At 41.8% G+C, this 21,943-nt stretch overlaps 1 protein-coding gene across 42 annotated transcripts in view; it reads right to left on the reverse strand.

Moving 5' to 3' along the window:
• Nucleotides 1-21,943, reverse strand: part of Rbfox2 (RNA binding fox-1 homolog 2) — a 238,402-nt gene that overhangs the window by 22,306 nt on the left and 194,153 nt on the right. For 25 of the 42 annotated variants that reach the window (XR_013103347.1, XM_076911538.1, XM_076911539.1 and 22 more), the window contains 4 exons: nt 13,661-13,807; nt 10,485-10,538; nt 4,425-4,517; nt 1,543-1,603 (listed from right to left, as the gene is read on the reverse strand). Coding sequence is in view for 41 of the 42 variants with exons in the window: in XM_076911538.1 (XP_076767653.1) it covers nt 1,543-1,603; nt 4,425-4,517; nt 10,485-10,538; nt 13,661-13,807 (355 nt within the window). In the remaining variant the exon portion in view is untranslated. The remainder of the gene's footprint in view (nt 1-1,542; nt 1,604-4,424; nt 4,518-10,484; nt 10,539-13,660; nt 13,808-21,943) is intronic. The other 17 variants (XM_076911540.1, XM_076911534.1, XM_034517472.2 and 14 more) reach the window with 3 other exon arrangements.

Here is a 21,943-nt window from a genome sequence, read left to right on the forward strand (position 1 = left end):
TTGTGTGTGTGTGTGTTAGTGAGTTAGTGAGAGGATGATATAAAGAAGTTGGTTTTCTCCTTTTACTATGTGGGTGAGGAAGAAGAATTTAGGTCATCAGGTTAGGAGTTAAGTGTCTTAATTACTTACTGGGCCCTATGTAGCTCAGGCTATGTGCCCTGCAACTCATTATCCTTCTGTCTTATAGCCTTCTCAGTGCCAAGGTTACAGGTGTGAGCCACCATTATTCTGATAAAAGTGCTCACGAGGGCCAACACAATGGTTCAGTGAGTAAAAACATTTACCACCAAGCCCGTTTGACGCCTGGACCCATATGGATAAAGGAGAGAACAGACTTATTGTCTTCTGACTTACACATACACCTAACACATAACACATAACCTAGAGCCAGAGTTACAGGTAGTTCAGAACCACCTGACATAGGTTCTGGGAACTGATCTTGGGTGCTCTGTAAGATCAGTTAACCTGAGCTGTTACTTCAGCCCTAAATTCTGCATTTAGAAAACAATTTAAACTTACTTTGTGTGTTGAGTATGTGTGTGTGTATGCTATGGAGGGCAGCAGAGATGAGAAGACAACTTCTTGAAGCCAGTCTTCTCCCTTCCTGTTGCTGAAGCAAGGCCTCTCTTGTTTCTGCCACTGTGTGGCATATTTCAGGCCAGCAGGCCCAAACTTTTGCCTAAGGTGCTTGGATTACAGATGTGGACCACCACACATGGCTTTTCACATAGGTTCTGGTTACTGAACTCAAGATCTCAGGCTTGCATGGGCTAGTGCTTTTTCCCTCAGGAGCCACCTTTCCAGTCCATCACTGAAAATCCCATTCTTACAAATGTTTATTTAACTCACTATATAACTTGTCATCATGGAATAAAAAGCTATACCCTACAGCCCCATGACCATTACTGACAGGTCTTAGGGAAAGCAAGGAATCTAGAAGTATAAAAGAGCCTAGGTTTTTCTTCTCACTAATCTAGATCACAACCATGTGAAGAGGAATCAGTAGAAAAGCATGCCTGGGTCTCCAAGGCTATGTAAGCAATTTCCATGTTACAAGGAGTTGCAGAGACCTCGGGGGGAGGGTGCTTATGGGCTACCTAATCAGCTTTAGCAGGGAGCTTCCTCAAATGGCATGTACTGTGGAGAAGATGAAAGTTAATGAGAGGGCTGGAGAGATGGCTCAGTGGTTAAAAGCACTGACTGTTCTTCCAGAGGTCCTGAGTTCAATTCCCAGCAACTACATGGTAGCTCACAACCATCTGTAATGGGATCTGATGCACTCTACTGGTGTGTCTGAAGACAGTTACAGTATACTCATCATATAAACAAACAAACAAACAAACAAACATAAAGTTAATGAGAACAAAATACCTTTATAAGTTAAAAGCTTAGCTTAATTCTAAGGAAAAAAATAATCTGCAAAGATAAAATATTTTTCTAAGAGGTCAAATGTGAATTGAGCTTATGGTCCTAGGAAGTCATGAAAATCTCATATATCTATGTAAGAACAAAGGTCCCCCAAGGCAGCTTGTAACTCCTCACCATTTGCATATGGCGTGACCATCTTCTTGTTGGTCATGACCCGTGCTGTAGCATTATTCACCTAAAAATCACGAGCAGACAAGAGGGCGGGAGAGACGCATTAGGGAACATGACACTGCTCATCCAGTAACAGTGCATAATTTAAAAGTACATTTCTGATAGCATTTAGATAATTAACACAGCATCATAAAATATTTATAGAATTTGAATGTAAGTGTTTATTAAATGAGGCTAACCAGAGTAAAATGTAGTTTCTTGGTCTCCAAATAAAAACACTGTGGCTGTTCTACCTTTCAGCACTGCAGAGAAACCGTGCAGTTACAAGTTCTCTGGAGAGCCTTAAGATGTCTCTTTACTAAAGACAATTTGGAAAAAAGGAAATAGGAAACAAATATGTCTACAAAAGAACTTTGAAACTCGTTAATAAAACAGAGGCTTGCCACCTGAGCCATGCTGCTGATGTCATATCCTGTCCTGATGGTCTACATAGTTATGTATTTATTTGACTGTTTGGGATTAGTAAATAAATAGAGGAACTAAAGATTCCTGTGGTGGCAGTCTGTAGGACCGTCCTGAATTTTCTAGATCACATGGATTACTCATGTGAAGTTGAAGATGAAGATGAAGTTTCTGAGGGCCTTGGCACAGGTGCTCAGCAGTGAAAGTGATTGCTTAGTTCTCCTGTCCTGTGGTCCTCTACCCTATGATAAAGTTTGTATGAGGTTTTCTCCATGCTGATGTAAGGAGAAAGGAGGGGAGCAGCAGAAGTCAGGACACAGTGGGTGGCCTCAGGACCAACTTCAGAGCCTCATCAGAAAACTCAACTGCACGCAGCTTGTCTTGAGCTTGGAGCTTATGAAACATAAATGTGTCTCATCTGTTTTTTTTACAAACAAGTTTCACTAGGAACCTCAGGCTGAGTCTGGAATTTGCTATGTAGCCAGGCTAGCCTTAATCTGTGATCCTCTTACCTCAGCCTTCTGAATGCTTAAATGACAGGCGTGTGCCACCAAGGTCAGCTTACTTTGCCTCTAGGGATATACATTGTACTAGATTTATGTTAAGAAGACCAATTTTGGATAAAACTAGAATTTAAAAACATCTGACATATTTTAATGACCCTCTCCCCTTCCTGTGTGAAGACAGCTTGAAACTCCATTTACTCTAGTTTGACCACCAGATAATGTAAACATTTCACATTTACAAAGAAAGAATGAGAGACAACAACGATGAGATTGAGAGCATGCAGTTAACACACACAAAGAAAAGAAAGAAACAACTCGGAAAGAAGAGGGAAAGTGAGCAGCAAGGTCGGAATGGAGCAAGGGCTTGAACCAGCTACTAGAGCAGAAAGCCACCAAGCAATTCAAAGGAAAACCAGCCAGAACCAAGCAGACACTACCAGTCAGCAAGAGACACCCACAGCTCCAGACAGAGAGGGACAGGGAGGAAGAAAGGAAGGGGCAGGAATGGGAAGTCAGGGAAACTGAACAGAGTGGTAGGGGAGAATAGGAGAGAACATGAGGGGGGTGTCGGCAGGAAAGAGCTGCACGGGGTTGGGAAAGGGGGCAGAGTGCATTAATAAAACCAGCCAAACTGGAGTTCAATAACTCTGAGTAAGATGCGCAAGGGGAAAAAAAATCACCATGAAGTCAGTAACCAAACAGCTCAGACTGCTACAAGACAGGATGTACATCCAAAGTCCAGGCGACATCACCCCACAGCAGTGAAAATAAAAGGGGCAGGAAGGGAGAGAAGCAAGTCAAACCACATCTGGTAGTGTTAATGTGAGATGGCAGATGGACTTTTTCTCTCTTAACTGTTTTGTGATTACATTTTTCAAAGCTTCTTCTCTAGCACTTTCAATTCACTTACCGCCAACGGGCACCGCCAGCATTGTGTATAGTTACCATGGAAAGAGTGAGGCAAGTGAAGGGCCCTAAATGCTAAACCATTGGAAAGGGGAAAAAAAGCAAAATATGCAGACATCTTACTCAAATGGTGGCTTTTATATTTAATACTTTAAAAAACTGGGAAAGGGGAGAGGAGCCAGTTAACCTTCAATCTGTTAGTCACTCTATGCTGGTGAGCTCAGGGCTGACTTCACAATCACAACATTTGTTCATCAGTGCCACCAGCTGCCCCGAACCCTCTGTTGAGACTGCTATTTGTCAACTTTGGAGCCAAGCCTTGAAGTTCTCAGTATTAAGTAAAATTTAAAACTCCTTATAGAGTTTTGGATTCTGCCCCCCAACCCCCAACCACTATAATCATCTATCCACACTTATCAAACACACTTGGAGGGGAACTGGCCTCCAACACACAATGCTATAAGCTAGATAGTCTTTAGACATTTTTGAAGTTAGTTTTGCTTAGGCCTCATTATAGGAATTCAGAGTCTTGCAAACTGAAGCAAAGGAAAAAAAATCAAGAGAGCAGAAGGATGAACATTTTGGAAGAGGGAAAAAAAGTAAGTGAAAAACAGGTAAGCACATATCCCCACCCTCCAAATTAACCCTAGAACAACCAAGAGCAGGGGAGAAGCTGACAGGATTGTTACTTTTACAGTGTAGTGCAAGGAGGTGAAGACAGACATGGACAGGAGTGCACACACAGACAGGAGTGCACACACGGACAGGAGTGCACACACGGACAGGAATGCACACACGGACAGGAGTGCACACACGGACAGGAGTGCACACACGGACAGGAGTGCACACACAGACAGGAGTGCACACAGACAGGAGTGCACACACAGACAGGAGTGCACACACAGACAGGAGTGCACACATGGACAGGACAGGGGTCTGAAGGTGAAGTGAGGCAGTACACAAAGAGAAAGAAAAATATAAACGAGAAATTGAATTATTGAAGACATGCACCTCGATTTTACGGCCCTCTACCACGGTGCCGTGCAATTTCTCCCTGGCCCTGTCTGCATCAGCACTATTCTCGAAAGTTACGAACCCGAATCCCTGCATGCAGCGGGAGAAGGGGGAAAACATGCACATCGTTATATTGAAATACTCATCTCTTGGTAAACAGAAAACATCACAGTATGAAGTGACGCCAGCACAACTAACACCAGCAGTTTCTTCCAAAGGCACATTTTTGATCCATGCATATTTTGTAAAGGGAAATTTAAACCCAATAAAAGGATAAAGAACTGTAATAATAACAGTAACTTAATTAACCACAATAACAATAAAATAAAATATAACTTACGTGAGGCCAGACCAAGATTAAGGTAAAAAGTTACTCGGTTCAAAAATCTGAACATACAAAACCAAACCAAACCAAACCAAACCATAAAGCTATTATTATTGTATGCACATGTATGCACTGGCACAGGTGGAGGGCAGGGCAGAGATAGGTGCAGTGTTTCCACTGACTGCTCTATCGAGCTATCTCGTTCTATGGTTTTTTTTTTTTTTTTTTTTAATGTGAGTGCTGAGGATCAAACTCAGGTCCTCATGCTTGCAAGGGACATACAAACTGAGTCATCATTCTAGATCCTGTTTTTCTTTCAACTGACTCTCTGACCCTAAAATCTATACTTCTCCACTAACTGCTCTGTGAAAATTCACATTCAAGGTTACTGGCTCCACAACAAGATGTAATGGAGTTAGTTTGGTCCTGCTTTACCTGTGTCTTACACTACTGTCTTTTGGGAGTGGGATAATTGAAGACAGTAGTGAGGTCTAGTTCTGTGTGTAACAACTGTGTACACAAGCATAACTATCACTGGAAATGGACAACTAGGATATTTCTTTAGCAACAATTTTAAATGATCAGATTGGCACTTTATGGAAAAATGTGTATATGGCTGAATTTCAGAAAACTACCTATATCATACATTTGTTGATGTCTATCTCTGCTGTTAAAGGCAAATTAGTGATTTTTTTCCCCACGAGGAAAAGCAGGAATAGTCAGTGAACAGGCATCAGGAGTGAGGAACATTAGGAACAGTGGTTATCCACTGTTCAATAGGGAAGACACCATGAAGGAGGTAAGGCAGCAGCTGCCATGTGGGTCAGGATTAGTATAATGTGCCCTGTATCCTCGGATACAAAGTCAGAGCTCACAAACAACAAGGCCAGGGGCTAACCTACCCTTTGCTCACTTGTTTCTGCTATTCCCAGGGGCAGCTCACCACATCACGACAACATGACTACACATGACTACTACACCAAAGTGCCCACCATCTTCACTGGCACTGCCCATCCCCCATAGCTGTAACTTTATGTCATTTCTCTATCCCCTTCCCCCATCTCTCCACATGCTCATGGCTGGCTTCTACTTCTCTACTCTCTCTCTGCCTCTACTACCCTCTTAACTCCCCTCCCCACGCCCTGAATAAACTCTATTCTATACTTAAAAGAAAAAAAGTAATACTAACAAAATCTTTTTTGTTTGTTTTTGAGACAAGATCAACACCTACGGAGGGAGTCCTGTTCTCCTAGAACTCTCTATGTAAACAAGGCTGGTCTTAGAGCTTGGCCTGCCTCGGCCTTCCAGAGTGCTGGGATTAAAGGTGTGTACCACCATACCCAACTTAATATTAAATTCTTAGTTCAAGTGTGTAAGGCAATGAATTTTATTTAACCCCCATTAATAAAAACAGATAGCAAAAACTAAACTTGTTTTTCATCTTTTTTTAAAGAAAAGATGCCACATTTGCTTACACTACTACTACCACTAGAGGTGGACATGCTCTATAATGTATAACACTACTAACACTACACTATTAACACTAATGTGACTTGATAGTCACATTAAAATAACATAAGTAGACTAATTTTAACAACATACTCAACCCAGTGTATATCATGTATTATCATCTCAATATGACAGCAACATGAAAATCCTACCCATGTATGAGGTGCTAATTTTCTCTCTGTGCTTAGCCTCTGCAGTCTCAAGTGCATGTATAGTGCAAATCTCAGCTTAGATTCCTCATGTCTCCAACTAGTGGTGCCACAGTGGACAACACAGGTCCGTACATACTTGTTTTAGGGTTCTCAGTCCTATCAATGTTAACGAAACTGCTAGGGTTGCACTAGCAGCTGCCCACCTATTTTAGCTGTACGTAAGAAACAGAGCATTGTGGTAGGTGCATGGCTGTGGTCCAACTTCCATTGGAAGAATAGTGTGCTCATAACTGCCTTGACACCCATTTATCAGTAATACTAATAAAATTAGTAAGTAATACTAACAAAATTAAACACAGGAGCCGAGTAACTGTCACCTTTTTGGTCTGGCCTCAGGCTGTAATAAGTAATAATAAGTAACAAGCGAAAGGATAAACAGTGTAATATATATATATTTAAATTTTGTATAATATTTGAATTTTTCCATCTCAGAAGAATGAGAAAGAAAATTTACCATGTAACTTTAAAGGGAGAAATCAAAAGCAGATGGATCTCCTGGGTATGGCCAGAACACAGAAATTAAAAAATAAATGAAAAAAAGAAAGAAAAAACCAACTAAAACCCATAAAGTGGTAACAAGAAAAATAAATGAAGCCTTTTGGATATGCATATTGTTAATTCAGTTTTAAGTACAGAGGAAAACATTTCACACCATCATTATCTATCATAATTTATCTAATTTTACTGACAATCATATAGGCCTACTTAGTATTCTTCAAAGAAAATCTTTTGACCATATTTGGAAATAATTTCTCTTCATGTGAAATCAAAAGCCAAGGCAATGGTTAAGAAACCAGAGCACCATTCTTGTGTCTGAGGAGGAAAAGAGTATGCATCTTCCCACACTCCACCCTGAAGCCAGAGGAATGCACCTGAGAGAAGGAACGAGACCACCTGTTAATACACATGGCAGCCATCACGGAGACAGCTTTGTAGCTGCTGACAGTGAGTGAGGAGAGGGACAGTACCACACACAACACTGGGATGCACTCAGGAGAAAGTTGTTGGGCATGGGATGCTGCTAGCACAAACTGCCAGCTTAGGTATACTGCGGCTAAATGGCAGCCATCCCTCAGAGCTCCGCTGAAGAGTCCGTGAGACACCAGGGCGGAAACTAAAATCAGACTCACAGGTGGACACACTCTATGATGTTTGTTTTTGACTTCTACTTCTCATTAAGGACCTTGCTTTCCCTCTGAAAAGATAAAGAACCTACAAGGAGAGCAATACTGTAGTTTGTTATTTAAACGGGACATTTTGAGGAAGACGGGTATTACAAATAGCTATAAGATACAGGAATAAATGTGGGCTAATCTAAAATAAATGATCAGTTTATCTAGGTTACCTCATGATTATGTTAACATCCTGCTGTTACTAGTGAAATCTGAGACTCAAGAAAGCTATGTATAACTCACACTCACTTTTCTAGATTCCTTTTTGGGAAATGAGCTCTTTTTTGGGGTGAGGAATATTCTTATATATTCGATTTACACATTTTTAAAAGGCAAAGACTATCTTTGTTTCAGCTGCTCAGAATTTTTAGACACAGCTGTTTTTATAGAGAAAAGAATAAAATGACAATCAACTCACAGAGAGTAATTTAAGAAATACTATGATTACAGCCTATTATCCTTTGCATAATTCAAAGGACAGGCAAAGCAAACGGCAACAGTCAAACACGAGGCAATCAGTCCTTTGTAGAGCACAGCAGACTCGACAAGAAGTGCTAGAGGCTGAGCAGAGGGTGCAGGGAGCACTGCTCACCACCTTTCCAAATGAGCTCACTCTATAGAAGACAGCTTGGAGATGGAGCCCACTGGCTGAGTACTTGCCTAGCAGGCCTAAGGTCCTGGGCTCCAGACCCAGCATAGGTAGGGAAGGGTATTTTTTTCCCTCTAGGATAATTTGGTTAAACATTAATTTATATGTCACTCATCTCAGACTTATTTATGACTAGTTTTTTTTCATTACTACCTAAACATTTTAATAAAGCTAATTTCTGCATAGAAAAGTACTCTGTCTAAAAGCCAGGCCTGGGCAATTGCTAAAACCACAGTACCACAATAAATTTTATAGTCAACTCCAAATATATAAAAGAATGAGAAGCCAGGTGTTATGGTGCATGCCTTTAAGCCCAGCACTCATTAGTGCTGGCAGAGGCAGGTAGATCTCGGAGAGTTCAAGGTTAGCCTGGTCTACATAGAGAGTGTTCCAGGAAAGCCATGGCTACATAGTGAAGCCCTGTCTCAACAAACCAAACCAAACCAAATAAACAAAAACCCAACCCAACCCAAAACAAACCAAAACAAAAAAGAAAAAGAAAAAAGAAGGGAAAAATTTATTCTTTCTTTTAGGTGGATCCTGAAGGAGCCATTAGGGGTCTGACTCCACATCATATTTTTGAAAGCTTTGGAGTGAAGTTCAAAGGTCCCATCCAGGGTTTTCCCAGCCCTTGATACAGCTCCAGGGTGATTCTGAATTCTCTGCTTCACTCTGGATACACTTGCCAGTTAGAAGTGTCTACACTGCCACTGCCAAAGACAACAGGGGCAGTGAAGACACTGCTTGGAGCTACAGAGGCAACACACAGCTTTAGAGTCCTCAGGGAGAAAAAGAAAAGGCAGGCAGGTGCCATTATTTTAAAATGAAATTACATGGGAGAGGTAACTGGTTAAGGTGAGATTAAATATTGGTAGCAGGTGAATCCTGAAGTCAGTGAAAAGCCTTTAGAAAGATTAATTTCCTTTGCTTCACAAGATCTCAATCCTTTTTTCCTGTAAGGAGCAATTCCTTAGTGCCTGGGCACTTGCACTGGCCTTCCGGCTAGGATGGCTTAACGAAGGTTATTTGAAGTACACACAGCTTAAAACCACAAATGTCTCAGTTAACAACTTTGGATAATCAGTATGGTCAATGACCACACTTATTGACTTTACTTTCATCTTCATTCATGTGCTTCAACCTCGAGGCCATGGGTATTTTCCCACTTGTAGCTAAATGCTCAATAAAAATAAATGTTCAGAAGTACAAGCATCACAAGTTTTATGAGTTAGTTAACACTCTAAGATACTTACCAGGTTAAGTGCTGGAGGAAGGTCTGTATAGACATATTAATCTTTTTTTTCTGTTTGTTTTAACTGAAAGCTGGAAGCTTAAAGTAAAATTATGTCTTTAACAATGAATAAACACCAGTTATTGGACACTCTGTAAAGGAGGCGAGAGTATTGAGGCTTCAGAACAGTGTGCGTGTGTGCGGCCGTGCAGGTGGCAGGAGGTGAGGGCTAGCAACTACTAAAGCGCAGGAATCTGCAGTGGACTGAAAATGGGAAATGTCAACTCATTTACTGCATTCAGCTTTTCCTTAAATTATATCTTAGGGCTTCAACCATAGCCAAGGGCTATTTTGAAAGAGGCAGATATGACCAAATAAAAAGTAGTTTTAAATTTACTCTTCAATAAGGAAAAGAATTGAGACTGAAATGTCAGCCTTCCGAGAACACAGCAGAGACCAGTTACAGCAGCTTGCACAGCAATGCTACTCACTCTTAATATAAAACCTAACTTGGGAGCCTTGAGTGGCTGCATCCTGAGACTCACTCATCTGGATGTGACTCCAGGAGACAAAACAGCTCACTACTCTGGAAGGTGCCTTGACAAAGTTTATTCCAAAGAGAACAAGTGAGCTGGCTAACTGAGGGAAAACCCCACACTGATTTGCTCTCAGTGCCACCTAGGCAGTTATTTCCCAAGCTGACTTGCTTCCTGGTGCCTCTCTCTTTAAGGCAGCCCAGGCTGGCTGAGGAACCTTGCCTCCTGTCCTTGGAACTGCCACACTCCTCTCTAGCTTCTCCTGCTTCCTGCCACCCTTTCAATGTCAACAGCCTCTCTCTGTAGAACCTAACCCAAGGAAGACACTCAGTAGACTTGGGCAGCATGGGACCCAATCCTGTGCTCGGCTCTAATGAAACAAGTCTCAGGGGAAGCTGAGTGAGGTACGGACACAGGGCTTACCTTGGATCCGCGCTCATTAAAGATTATTTCCACATCTAGGATTTTGCCAAACTGCTGCAGAGACAAAAACAAAAACATTTAAGGTTAGCCTTTGTCTAGACATTAGCCTTTCTTCTAAAGGAGACAGCTTTTTTTTTTCTTTGAACTAGTGCTCATTTAACTGCAAGTCCCCACGTGTCAGGAGACCAAAGTGAGCTTCTGAAAGCCACTCCCTATCCCCAGTGGGGCTGCAGGGCTAGTGGTTCCTTCATTCCCTTAGGTGCATCCACGTCCACGTGCTGAAGCCACTGTCCCAGGACCTCACCGTGCTGCCCTACTACACCTGTGTGGCCAAGGCCTGGCACCTTTCTAACTACTTCCTTAATTATTTTATTTTCAATTGTAAAAATTTCTCTCTTATCAAGCAGAATCAGTACACTGTCACAGAGGTCTGCTCCTGTCCCACCTCCCTCAAAAATTATACTAAATTCAGGTAATATAAACAAAATGGAAAAACAAAACAGAAAATAGAGATCAACCACGACCTTCTATGCTTTTCCTCAAGCATACAGACATGGACCAGATGCATGCCACATACTGCTTTTGTCTTTTGAAACTGTGGATGAATGACCCCAATAAATATAAATTTGTTCCAATTTCTATAGGTGACACAATGTTCTGTCATACGTAAGACATTTGGACATAAAGGATGATTCTACTTATTTTTCATTTTAATAGTTCTGTAACAGATATCAGGAATATTTTTAAGTAACAATCTGTTAAATAATTATTTAAGTATCTCAGAGCTAAAAGATATAAAGCCACAAAGCTCTATTCTTATGTACACCTATATGGGGATTATGCTTGGATGAGCTACGAGCAGACAGCCTGCTAACCCACAGCCTGAGCTGGAGGCGTGTAGATCTCCCTGGCAGCACTACACCTGACCTGTCCCCCATTAACTGCTTCATTTGAACTTAAAACTAAATTATAAGGTTTGGAGGTTGGAGAAAAAGCTCTGAAAAAAAAACCAGAAAACCATAACTCAGAAATGTTGTTTTCAAACTAAACTGACAGTGTCTCAATCAGTGAAACATGCTTAGATTCTGTGCCTGGCCTATAAGAACTAACCTGGAGAATTAGCATTTTTAAAACCCTTTTCTATTGCATTCCCCCCAAACCCAGGGTCTCTTTGTCTAGTCCTGGCCTGGCTGCCCTGGAACTTGCTCTGTAGACCAGGCTGTCCTTGAACTCAGGGATCTGCTGCCTCTCTGGTGCTGGGATTAAAGGTGTGCGCCACCACAACCCTGCCTCCATTGCATTCATATAACAGCTGTGTTATTTGTGTGTGTCCCTGAGGACCAGAAGACAGTGTTGGAACTCTTGGGCCTTGAGTCACAGTGGTTGTGACCCAGCAGAGGGGTCTGGGAACTGTACTCTGGATCTCTGCAACAGTAGCAAGTGCTCTAACAGTTGGGCCATTTACCCAGCTTTCAGAACAACTTTTTGGATCAAAGTCTGCCCTCCTTTTATGATTAAGAACAGAGCTGAGGTAGGTGTGGTGAAAATTCACAGAGCTAATTAGATGCAGCATGGAATTCCTGCTCTTTCCCAGGGTTACTGTTTAAGGATGGGCATCAACCACATGAAGAAAAGAGACACCTAGACATCTTTTGAAAAGAAAAAAAATTCTCACTTTATGCTTTAGGAAAAGGTATGAGCCATTTTGCAGAATCACTGAAGGGCCTAGGCAGCTCTTGGGAGGCTACCATCCCTCTGGCTTGAGAGAAAACTGCCATTTGTGACATCCAGTGTCCAAACCACCTTCCTCACTAGTCACAGGACTAGAAAAACTGCCATTTTCTACACTCAAGACCAGGTCTCTACACGTCTCTGGTGGTCAGAGGAGCAGCAAGCAACTCATTCTCCTCTCTTCTAGAGATGGAATACAGCTTGTCACCATGGTATGTGGTGAAGCTCTTTAAGTACTTCAACTCTGACCTTTTCTTTAATGGCAAAATTATATCCAGGTACTCAGCTGTGACAGAGCTTGGCCAATACAGAGCAGGGCATCTGTTCTGACAGCAGCCATCAGCTGTCCTCAGGAAATGTTTGGGGGACTACTGACTCTTTCTTGTCCCAGGTCAAGTTAATCACCAAAATAAAACAGACAGTAACACACAGGCTTAGAAAGAATCAGCAGCCACTCACCTTCAACAACATGAATTTGTGCTATTACAGTTGTGTGTTTGATGGTGATTTTGGGAGGATGTAAACAGCTGAAGGAGCTCATGGCATAGGGAACCAGTGTTCCACAGCAGATTTTAGGTGCTAGCCTTGATACTACTGAGGGAAGCAGGAGCGGCAAACAAAGCCCTGGGTATCACCTGCTTTTACAGGTGTGTTACTTCATTTTCTTCTAACACTCAAGTTAGAGATTTCATCTCATAAAAACTCCATTTTTAGATATAAGCTTCAAATCAAGGTTTAAAAAGAGATCACATGAATTTCCTAAGGTCCTAAGTAACTAGGATTTGATCCTGGGCTCTCTAAAATCCCATTCTGTATCTGCCTCCTGCAAACCTGAATTATCCTCACCGCATGTGTCCTGAGACAGTATGGAGGCAGAGAGCTGCACTAATCATCCTGAACAAGAGAAATAAGGACAGTGAGGGTGGGAAGTGGTGATGGGTCAGGAGAACAAGCATGTTGCTGTATTGAGAACCACACAGAGTCATGTGGGGACCTTGTACAGTGTGTAGGTTCACACTGTACTCTGGGACAGCTAAATCACGTCTAGGCTGGGCAGTATTCTTTAGGCTTTCCAGAGGTTTTCTAATGCACCTACAGGTTTAGGAATCATGCTATAAAAGACTGGATGTTTGCTCTTCCAGTGAAACCCACAATACTACTGATGTTTACTAAGGTTGGTGTGTGAGGAAGGTGGTTTGGACACTGGATGTCACATCTTACAAGAACCTCCTCAGTCCTAGACAACAGCCGCATGCAGCTTGTGTGTCTATGTGACAACAAGAAATGCAAATGTCTGGGGCAGGTAAGGTGATCAAGAAAGGTTTCCAGACAGTGATTCAAGGTTTAACTTCCTATGGTTTTACCTTGAAGTCCTAATGACTAATAATACCTCTCGTGGATTAAGTTGTTTTAATTAAATCCATAAGAAGATATCGGAAACTTACCCCAAACATCTGCCGGAGGTCAGGGTCCCGGAAGCGGAAGGGAATATTAGAGACATGTAGTCGCTTGGGCGTGGATTTACTCTCTGAATTTTCACTACTTTGTGTCTGTGACTGTTGTCCGTCTGTCTGTGCTCCACCTTCTGTCTGCTAAAGAAATAAATAAACACAAGTAAAAATGAAAACCTGCAATGATCTCCTAAGATGATGTGAATGTATTTCTGTTCCACTGTAGTAACTGTCAAACAGGAGACCTGCAAGCAAACATTGGTAACTGTCCTTTTAAAGGAGAAAAGGCCCAAGGTGTCATTGATATTCAAAATGCTTCTAGTCTACAAACAAAATTTGGGTCTTCTGATTATTTTTAGTATATTAGCAAAATGGAGGCACAGGCAGTGACCCCTCTGTGGTTTGTTGAAGCCCACATGGAGATGTAAAAATAGCTCTTTTTTTCTCAGGCTCCAAGTAGAGTCTTCTATTTTGAGACCTCTCTGTTTTGAAAACAAACCATCCTTTGTGTTTAGCTGTAGAGGTCACTGCCTCTTTAGCTTTATCACCTCAGACTCTCAAGGAAACCAGTAAGGCAGAACTTTAACATTCTAGTCTATTCCTCTTATTGGCTTTAGAGTTTATTATGCTGTTGTCAAAAGTACTGCAATGATATTACTTACGAACATAGGAAGATGTACTAATGAGAGTCTATTTGCCTAAAAATTGAGGCAGTTTGTTATTTTGAATTCATCTTTATTTTCATCTCTCTGATTCAATTCCAGATGACTCTGGTATTAGGGACCCTTATGCTGGAGAGATGGCTTAGTGGTTAAAGGCACTGGCTGCTTTTCCAGAGGTCCTGAGTCCAATTCCCAGCACCTATATGGTGGCTCACAACCATCTGTAATGGGATCTGGTGTGCAGGAGTACATACATGCAGATCACTCCTATGTACTCATAGACATAACAATAAATCTAGGGACCCTCATGTTTCCACTCTAAGGCTTTATGGGACCCCAGTTATTAGACAACACACTGGTCTGTTTTAGTTTCCATGGTGACAGAGCATGAATATCTTTTTCTTTTAAATCTTACTGTGTCTTTTTGAGCATATGCACAGGGTTGGGTATGAACCATCTCGTCTGCCTCGGGGAGTAAACAGTTTTAATGAAACATACCAGATACACATCTGATCTAATTTTTCCCACACAAAGTTCTCTAAGTTCCTAAGTTGATAAACACTATTTGATAGGCATTTACATTTTATAGACACATTCCTTGTAGTTCTCATCTGGTAATTTAGCCTTATGTTTTTACCATTCCATAGACAGTGCATGCCAACCCTGACAATTTGAACTGATTAAAACAGCTGTCTTGCTGTCTGAGTTGAGGCAGGCTGAGTGTAGTCATTCTTCTGGGCACATAGGAAGGCTTGCGTGGCTTGTGTTTAGGCTGAAGACCCTGAGTCAGAGGTGCTTTTTGGGTTCAGATGTTAGCACCTACCTTGAAATGAAGTCAATGACTTAAATATAAAGGATAATCAAGAATTAACTTAGAATGAACATTTGCTTTTTAAGTATTAATCTAACGATGGCAGATTTGTACTTCATTTTATATAGGCCTTGCAGGTACCTTAAATGTAAAATGGTTTATATAAAATAGCAAAAAGGGATGGGTTATAGAAAAATGCTTTGCAAAAGTGTAAGGTTTTTTTTAGCTGCCAATGGGAGCACAAGGCAGACTAAAAACAAACTCCATGCAAAGACAAAACAGCACCATGGGTACCAGCACACAGTCAAAGCAAGAAGCATCAACTGTAGTGAAAGCGTATCTAAGCACCTTTCCATTTGCCTCTTCTGTCTCACAGCTGGAGCATATAAACCTCTCCAAACCTTGAAAGCACCAGATTTAATCTTCAGAAAGCCAAAGTGCCACACAAAATAAAAAGATTGGTTCTACAAGGTCTAAGCCCATTTTACATGTGACTTACACGTGTCTTCCATGTAACAATCTGTCATGGTGCATGCACACTGGCAGGATAAATAGGGAGGAATGATTACTTCAGAGGGTGCTGATGTAGGCTTTTAACTCTTGTTCTCAAGGGCTCTTTTCTGTCTTAAAAACTTTAGAAGGTTATAAGCTACAGTGGCTGATTCTGTTCGGCAGTGAACACTTATTATTAACTGTAGAAAAATGTGACGGCCATTTCCAGGATCTTTAAGTCTTCGAAGGTAATTTAAAATGGAGATTTGCTGGGAAGGCTGTGGTGGTGGTACAGGCTTTTAATCCCAGCACTCACTTACAAGGCAGAGGCAGATGGATCTCTGAGTTTGAGGTTTGCCTGGTCTAGAGAGTGAGACCCTGTTTCAAAAAACACCAAGCAAGCAATCAGTTAAATAAACAACCAAATAAACAAATAAATATTTAACGTTAGTAAAAATACACAAACACCGAAGAGATGGCTCAGTGGTTAAGAGAACCTGCTGCTCTTGCACCCACATGGTGGCTCTCAACCCTCTGTAACTCAGTCCCAGGGACTCTGATGCTGTCTTCTGGCCTCTGCAGGTGCCAGGTGTACTTACAGTCATGCAGGCAGACACTCAAGACACTGAAATCATAAGCACGGGGCTGCATGAATCTTCCTCAGAAAATATACTCACAAAGCTATGAAATCAGAGTAAGAGGCAGGGCCCACTCCAGCCCTCAGACCTCACCAAAGTCATCACTGTGTTAATTTGCACACCTGCCTTCCCCTCCTTAAGGTACCCCACTGTATAAATAAACAGAATCTGAGTTGCTTCCTGTTAACAGAATGTTTCTGTGAGCATCTCATTCCCATCTTTTGGTACAGGTTGAATACGCACCCAGGAATGGGTCACTTAGGTCAGTGACACGTGCACATTCAGCCTTAGTAATACCACCCAATCAAAGTGGCTCTACCATGCTGAACTCTGCTGGGCATGTGCTGTAGGTCCATGCAACACAGTTGGTGGAGCTATTTTGGTGGGAAATGATAGCTTCGCAGTAAAGCTTTTCATACATTTTGGGGACATAGGTAATTTCCTGTGAGATACCTATACAAATCCTTTACCCATTTTCAATTGAGATGCTAGTTTTTGCTTATGATTGTAGGTATTCTTTATAAAACAAGCAATGAGCCCATAAATATATGTGCTGCAATGATTCTAACAATTATTTTACTTACTGTGTGAATGGTGTATGCATGCTGTGTGTGGGGCTGTCCTTGTCCATCTCACCAGCCATCAACACTGGCCTTCAGGCAGTGAGGGCTCCTGCATCCTGGGAAAGGGCTTCAGATTGTCTTTCCTCTCTCCTTATACCACCTGGTCCCCTCTCCCCTCTCCCCTTACATAATTTTACTGAAAAACAGAAGTTCCCTACAGGATAACTGTAACTATTTCTTGAATGCATACTGAATGTTAGACCTGATATAAGTTTACTAGCTATCAGATGCTAGCTAAGTATTTTATTGTAAAGTTTCAATAACCCTACACACTAGGTAATTTTTTTCTTAACAAGCATAGTAAGTGCTATTTTAATTCTCATTTTCCTGAGGAACAAAAGACTAAGAGAATGGGTCAGAGGATAAGGAGCCAAAGCAGATCGATAGAGTTAGTATGAGGAGACGCAGAGCAATTCAGGAGAAGCCCAGAGAAGCCAGACTGAATCAGTTAGTGTGGAGAGGCCTTCTGGGCCAGAACAGCAGAGCTGAATCAGCCAGCCAGAGATCAGAATGAGCTACAAAGGGATGAGCTTACTCATCAGTGAGTCTTAGAGGCTGAAAATATTCTAGGCCTAGATAAGATTGTATGGAGTCTAGAAGCTTCCAGGATTAGGCCTCGGTTAGCAGACAGAGACCGGAAGCCTCTGGAGACAATTACATCAGTTGAATCAAAGGTACTTTTACAGGCTTCAGTCACTGGCATCAACTGATATAGCATTCATTCCCTTGGAAGATTTCACAGCTTTATGAAGAAAAGCACGCATAGTTCCTGCACTATGTTTTCAGTGGGCAGAGGTCAAGGTTGCATACGGGTCCTTTCCACGGGGCTGCACAGCCACTGACAGCAGCACAATGGAAAGGAACTGGTTTTGGAGTGCATGATTCAGTACAGACCTACGAGGGGAGCTTTTCAAGCTGCTGGAGAGGCAGCACCTAGGAGCCACCATGTGAACTGCTTGTTCTTTAGAGGGGTTTCTCCCAGGTTAGTCTTGAACTCCTGGGCTCATGCAGTCCTCCTGCCTCAGCCTCCTAAGTAGTTGCTACCACCCTGGCTAAAATTAGGTAATCATCAACAATTTCTATTTGGGTAGACTCACAATCTGCAGAAAAAAACAGCTTTAACTTTTATATCATATTTCAAAACTCATATCATTCAAATCCAATTTTGAGTTAAGAATGTGATGTGTGTGTGTGCACACAGTAAGTGTGTGCTATGGTGCCTCCTTTACAAGTCCAGGATTGGACTCACTAGGCATACACAGCAAGTGCCATCTCAGCCTTGGGATGAGTTTAATGTCAAAGCAAAACCAATCAGAAAGATCACAGCCTTTAAATGCAGGTCAGTAATAACTTTAGATGCATCTATGAATGCACATGTGAACACACTGAAAAACACAAAGCAGCATGCCTCTAAGAACAGGTATGTGGTGCCAGACATCAGCTGGTGCTCTGTGGGAAATTTGGGGACACTAAGCAAAGCACAGTCATGGGGTCCTGGCTTTCTAAGAGGTGAACTCACTTTCTCCAACCTCACATATCTCATACGCATCACTTATTTATCAAGTCATTGTTTTTTTGTTTGTTTGTTTTTTTTTTTTTGGAGTAATACAAGGTCTTGCTATAGCCCAGGCTAGCCTCAAACTCACAAATCTGTTTCTACTTCCAAAGCACTGGGATTTCTGCAATGTATTATCATGTACCCATTTTATCTTAAAATCCACTTTAGAAAATTATGTTTTATCAGAATGGATTTTAGGACACAGAATGACGATGGCTTACTAACTTGCACTGATATGTCAGTGTCTTAGTCAGTTACTATTGCTGTAATGAAATACCATGACCAAAAGCAACTCGAAGAGCAAAGGGCTTATTTCACTCAAATTCCATACAACACAGTGGCTCTTAACTTTCCTAATGCTGTGACCCCTTAATACAGTTCCTCATATGGTGGTGACCCCCAAGCACAACACTATTTCATTGCTACTTCATAACTATAACTTTGCTACTGTTATGAAGTGTAATTTAAATATCTGATATACAGGTGGTCTTAGGACCCCTGTGAAAGAGTTGAGAGCCACCTATATTACAGGTCACCACTTAAAGCAGCAGGGTAGGAACCTGGAGGCAGGCACTTCTGACAGGCCAGGCAGGGGTGCTGCATACTGACTCGCTTCCCACTGTTTGCTCAGCTAACTTTCTTACACAACCCAGGACCACCAGTTCTCCTCTCAGATGACTCCAGCTGTGTCAAGTTGACATAAAACTAGCCAGGACAGTCAGAGACTCATATGCAAGATCACATACAAACAGTACTTTAGCCAATGTGCTGAGTCCTGTTCTGCTCCACGCACCACTATAAGAATGTGAGAGTAACTTCTCCAGTAGATCCAGAAAACCCTCCAAGTAGGGGTCCATTACCTATGTTGCTGGGTGAGCATTAGTTACAATGTTTTTCAGTCAACCCTACTCTGATAAGTCTTTTTAAAAGTCCCTAAATACTTATAGTTTTATCACTCTTGCTGTGAGATGTGGACGAATGGGTTGGTAAGCCACAGCATTGCTGTTTCTAGTAATTTTTTGACTGGGTCTCTTTAAGTGGCAAGGGCAGGCAAGTGAGGCAATGATGGTGTGCCAAGAAGAGCAGCAGGTATGGGGACAGTTCCAACAACCATGTGCCACAATAGTATCTTGGCTCCTACATGGTCCAAAGACATTTTTTCTATTGTCTGATTGTAGCATTCTGTGGCAACTCCTGATTTTCTTTTCTTTTTTTTTTTTCTGCCTCCCAAGTGCTGGGATTAAAGGCGTGCGCCACCACCGCCCGGCAACTCTTGATTTTCAAACTAGGAAATAGATACCCTATTTACCCACACTGAAACAGCCAGACTACTCACAGGCATCAGAACTCAGAAGGTGAAAAAGATACAAAATATTCTTTTTATGAGTACACTGATAAAGGATGTGGGTATTTTATGTAGACTTAATGTATTCTACCTACTTTTTAGTTTTTGAGGCAGACAAAACTCATAGGCGTCTGTGAAGTGAAAGCCTCTAATGACACACCAGGAACATGCTAATGACAGCTATGCTGCAGGCTGAAGGTAAGAGGACCCAGCAACATAAAACATGAAAGAACTGAAGCAGTCTAGCCGACTGGTAAGTGCTATACGTTGGTTGCCCTGATAGCAGGCCAACGATCTACAAGGCACAATCAAGTGTTACCATCAAATAAAGGCAAGTCCAAGTGTTAGCAAGTCAATTATGAGAAAGTGGCTTTGATCCCAGAGAAATGGTACACAGCAAAGCAAAGGCCCTCTAAGAAAGGAGGACAGTAAGAGGTCTGAGCTCCTGTCAGTTAGAGGTGTGTGCAGAGAGAGACCTGCCCCCAGAAGACTTGGCTAATGTATGAAGAAAAGCTATGCAGCCATTCCCTTGGTTATTTCTTTTAACTCACCAACAACTCTGTGAGACGCCTTTACCTATCAGAAAAATCAAACTCCAAATTTACACTGACATGTAATACTGGGCCTTACATTCAGGCCCACTACACTACAGCTAAGTCTCTACCAAGCTGAGCACGGCTGTTTCAGAAGAGCCTTGTCCACACCAAATACATTGCACTCAGAACACCATGCTGTAACTCTAAGCATGTACCAAGTTTTATCATCAATGTCATTCTCTTCTCTATTTTTTTTTAATGACCCGGTCTAGCTGTGCATTTCAGGCTGGTCTCCAACTTGATTTTCCTGCGCCTGTGTCTTGAGGTCTGGGATTACAAGGACTGTACCACAAGCCTGGTCCCTTTCAACTTTACGTTAAAAGTATATCCTGTGGATTTATACCCATTAGTATTTACCATCATGAGAAATATTTTAAAGCAGACAGAAATTTACATAGAAGTCACAGCCTACTATTAACAAAACATTTTTATGAAAATTTACCTATTTTCCATATCAAACCAAGCTAATAAACTTCTCATACTATCTCTCAAGCTACTGTTGACTGGACAACCAAGTAATCTGTGTGTATCTTTCACTCATGTATGATTTTGTAACATTCAATATTTGTAAATGGTGAGAACTGTTGGTTTGCTGATTGGGCAGTATTTATTTTATTATTTATTCAGGTTTTTCACGACAGGGTTTCTCTGTATAGCCCCGACTGTATTGGAACTAGCTCTGTAGAGCTGGCCTCAAACTCAGAGAGCTGAGTTTGCCTCTCGAGTGGCAGGACTAAAGACGAGGGGCCCCACTGGACATTTCACTATATTACACCTAACCCCCATCACCCTATTTGCTAATATCAGTACTGATCCCATTGGGAAACTCTTCAAAGTACAGCTAGAGATCCCTAATGACAGGCACACAGAGTGTGGGGCAATTTCATTGCTGCGCAAACATCAAAGCTAGATACAACAGCCCACTACATACTTAGGTTTTAGAGCAGTGGTTCAACCTTCCTAATGCAGAGACCCTTTAATATAGTTCCTCATGTTGTGGTGACCCCCCAACCATAAAAGTGTTTTCATTGCTGCTTCATTACTGTAATCTTGCTACTGTTATGAATCATAATATAAATATGATATACAGATGGTCTTAGGTAACCCCTGTGAAAAGGTTGGTCACTGGACCCCCAGAGGGGTTGTGACCCACAGGTTGAGAACCCGATAGCAGAAGCTGGCTGGGAGCTCCTGACCCTACTGCCTCCATTTCCAAAGAACTGGAATAAAAACATATGTCACCATGGCCAGGTATATTTTTAAAACTCTTGTAATAACAGTTAACTTTAAAAATAGCCGGGCAGTGGTGGTGCACTTGGGAGGCAGAGACAGGCGGATTTCTGAGTTTAAGGACAGCCTGGTCTACAGAATGAGTTCCAGGACAGCCAGGGCTACATAGAGAAACCCTGTTTTGAAAAACAAAAACAAACAAAACAAAACAACAAAAAAACCCTAAACACCGTGCATCTATAAAAACATTTCCTTTTTATCTGCAATGATTAACATTGTCAGCTTGATACAACCTAGAGTCACCTGAGAAGGGGGTGTTGTC

The sequence above is a fragment of the Arvicanthis niloticus genome, chromosome 13 (assembly GCF_011762505.2).
Source record: "Arvicanthis niloticus isolate mArvNil1 chromosome 13, mArvNil1.pat.X, whole genome shotgun sequence".
Lineage (NCBI taxonomy): Eukaryota > Metazoa > Chordata > Mammalia > Rodentia > Muridae > Arvicanthis > Arvicanthis niloticus.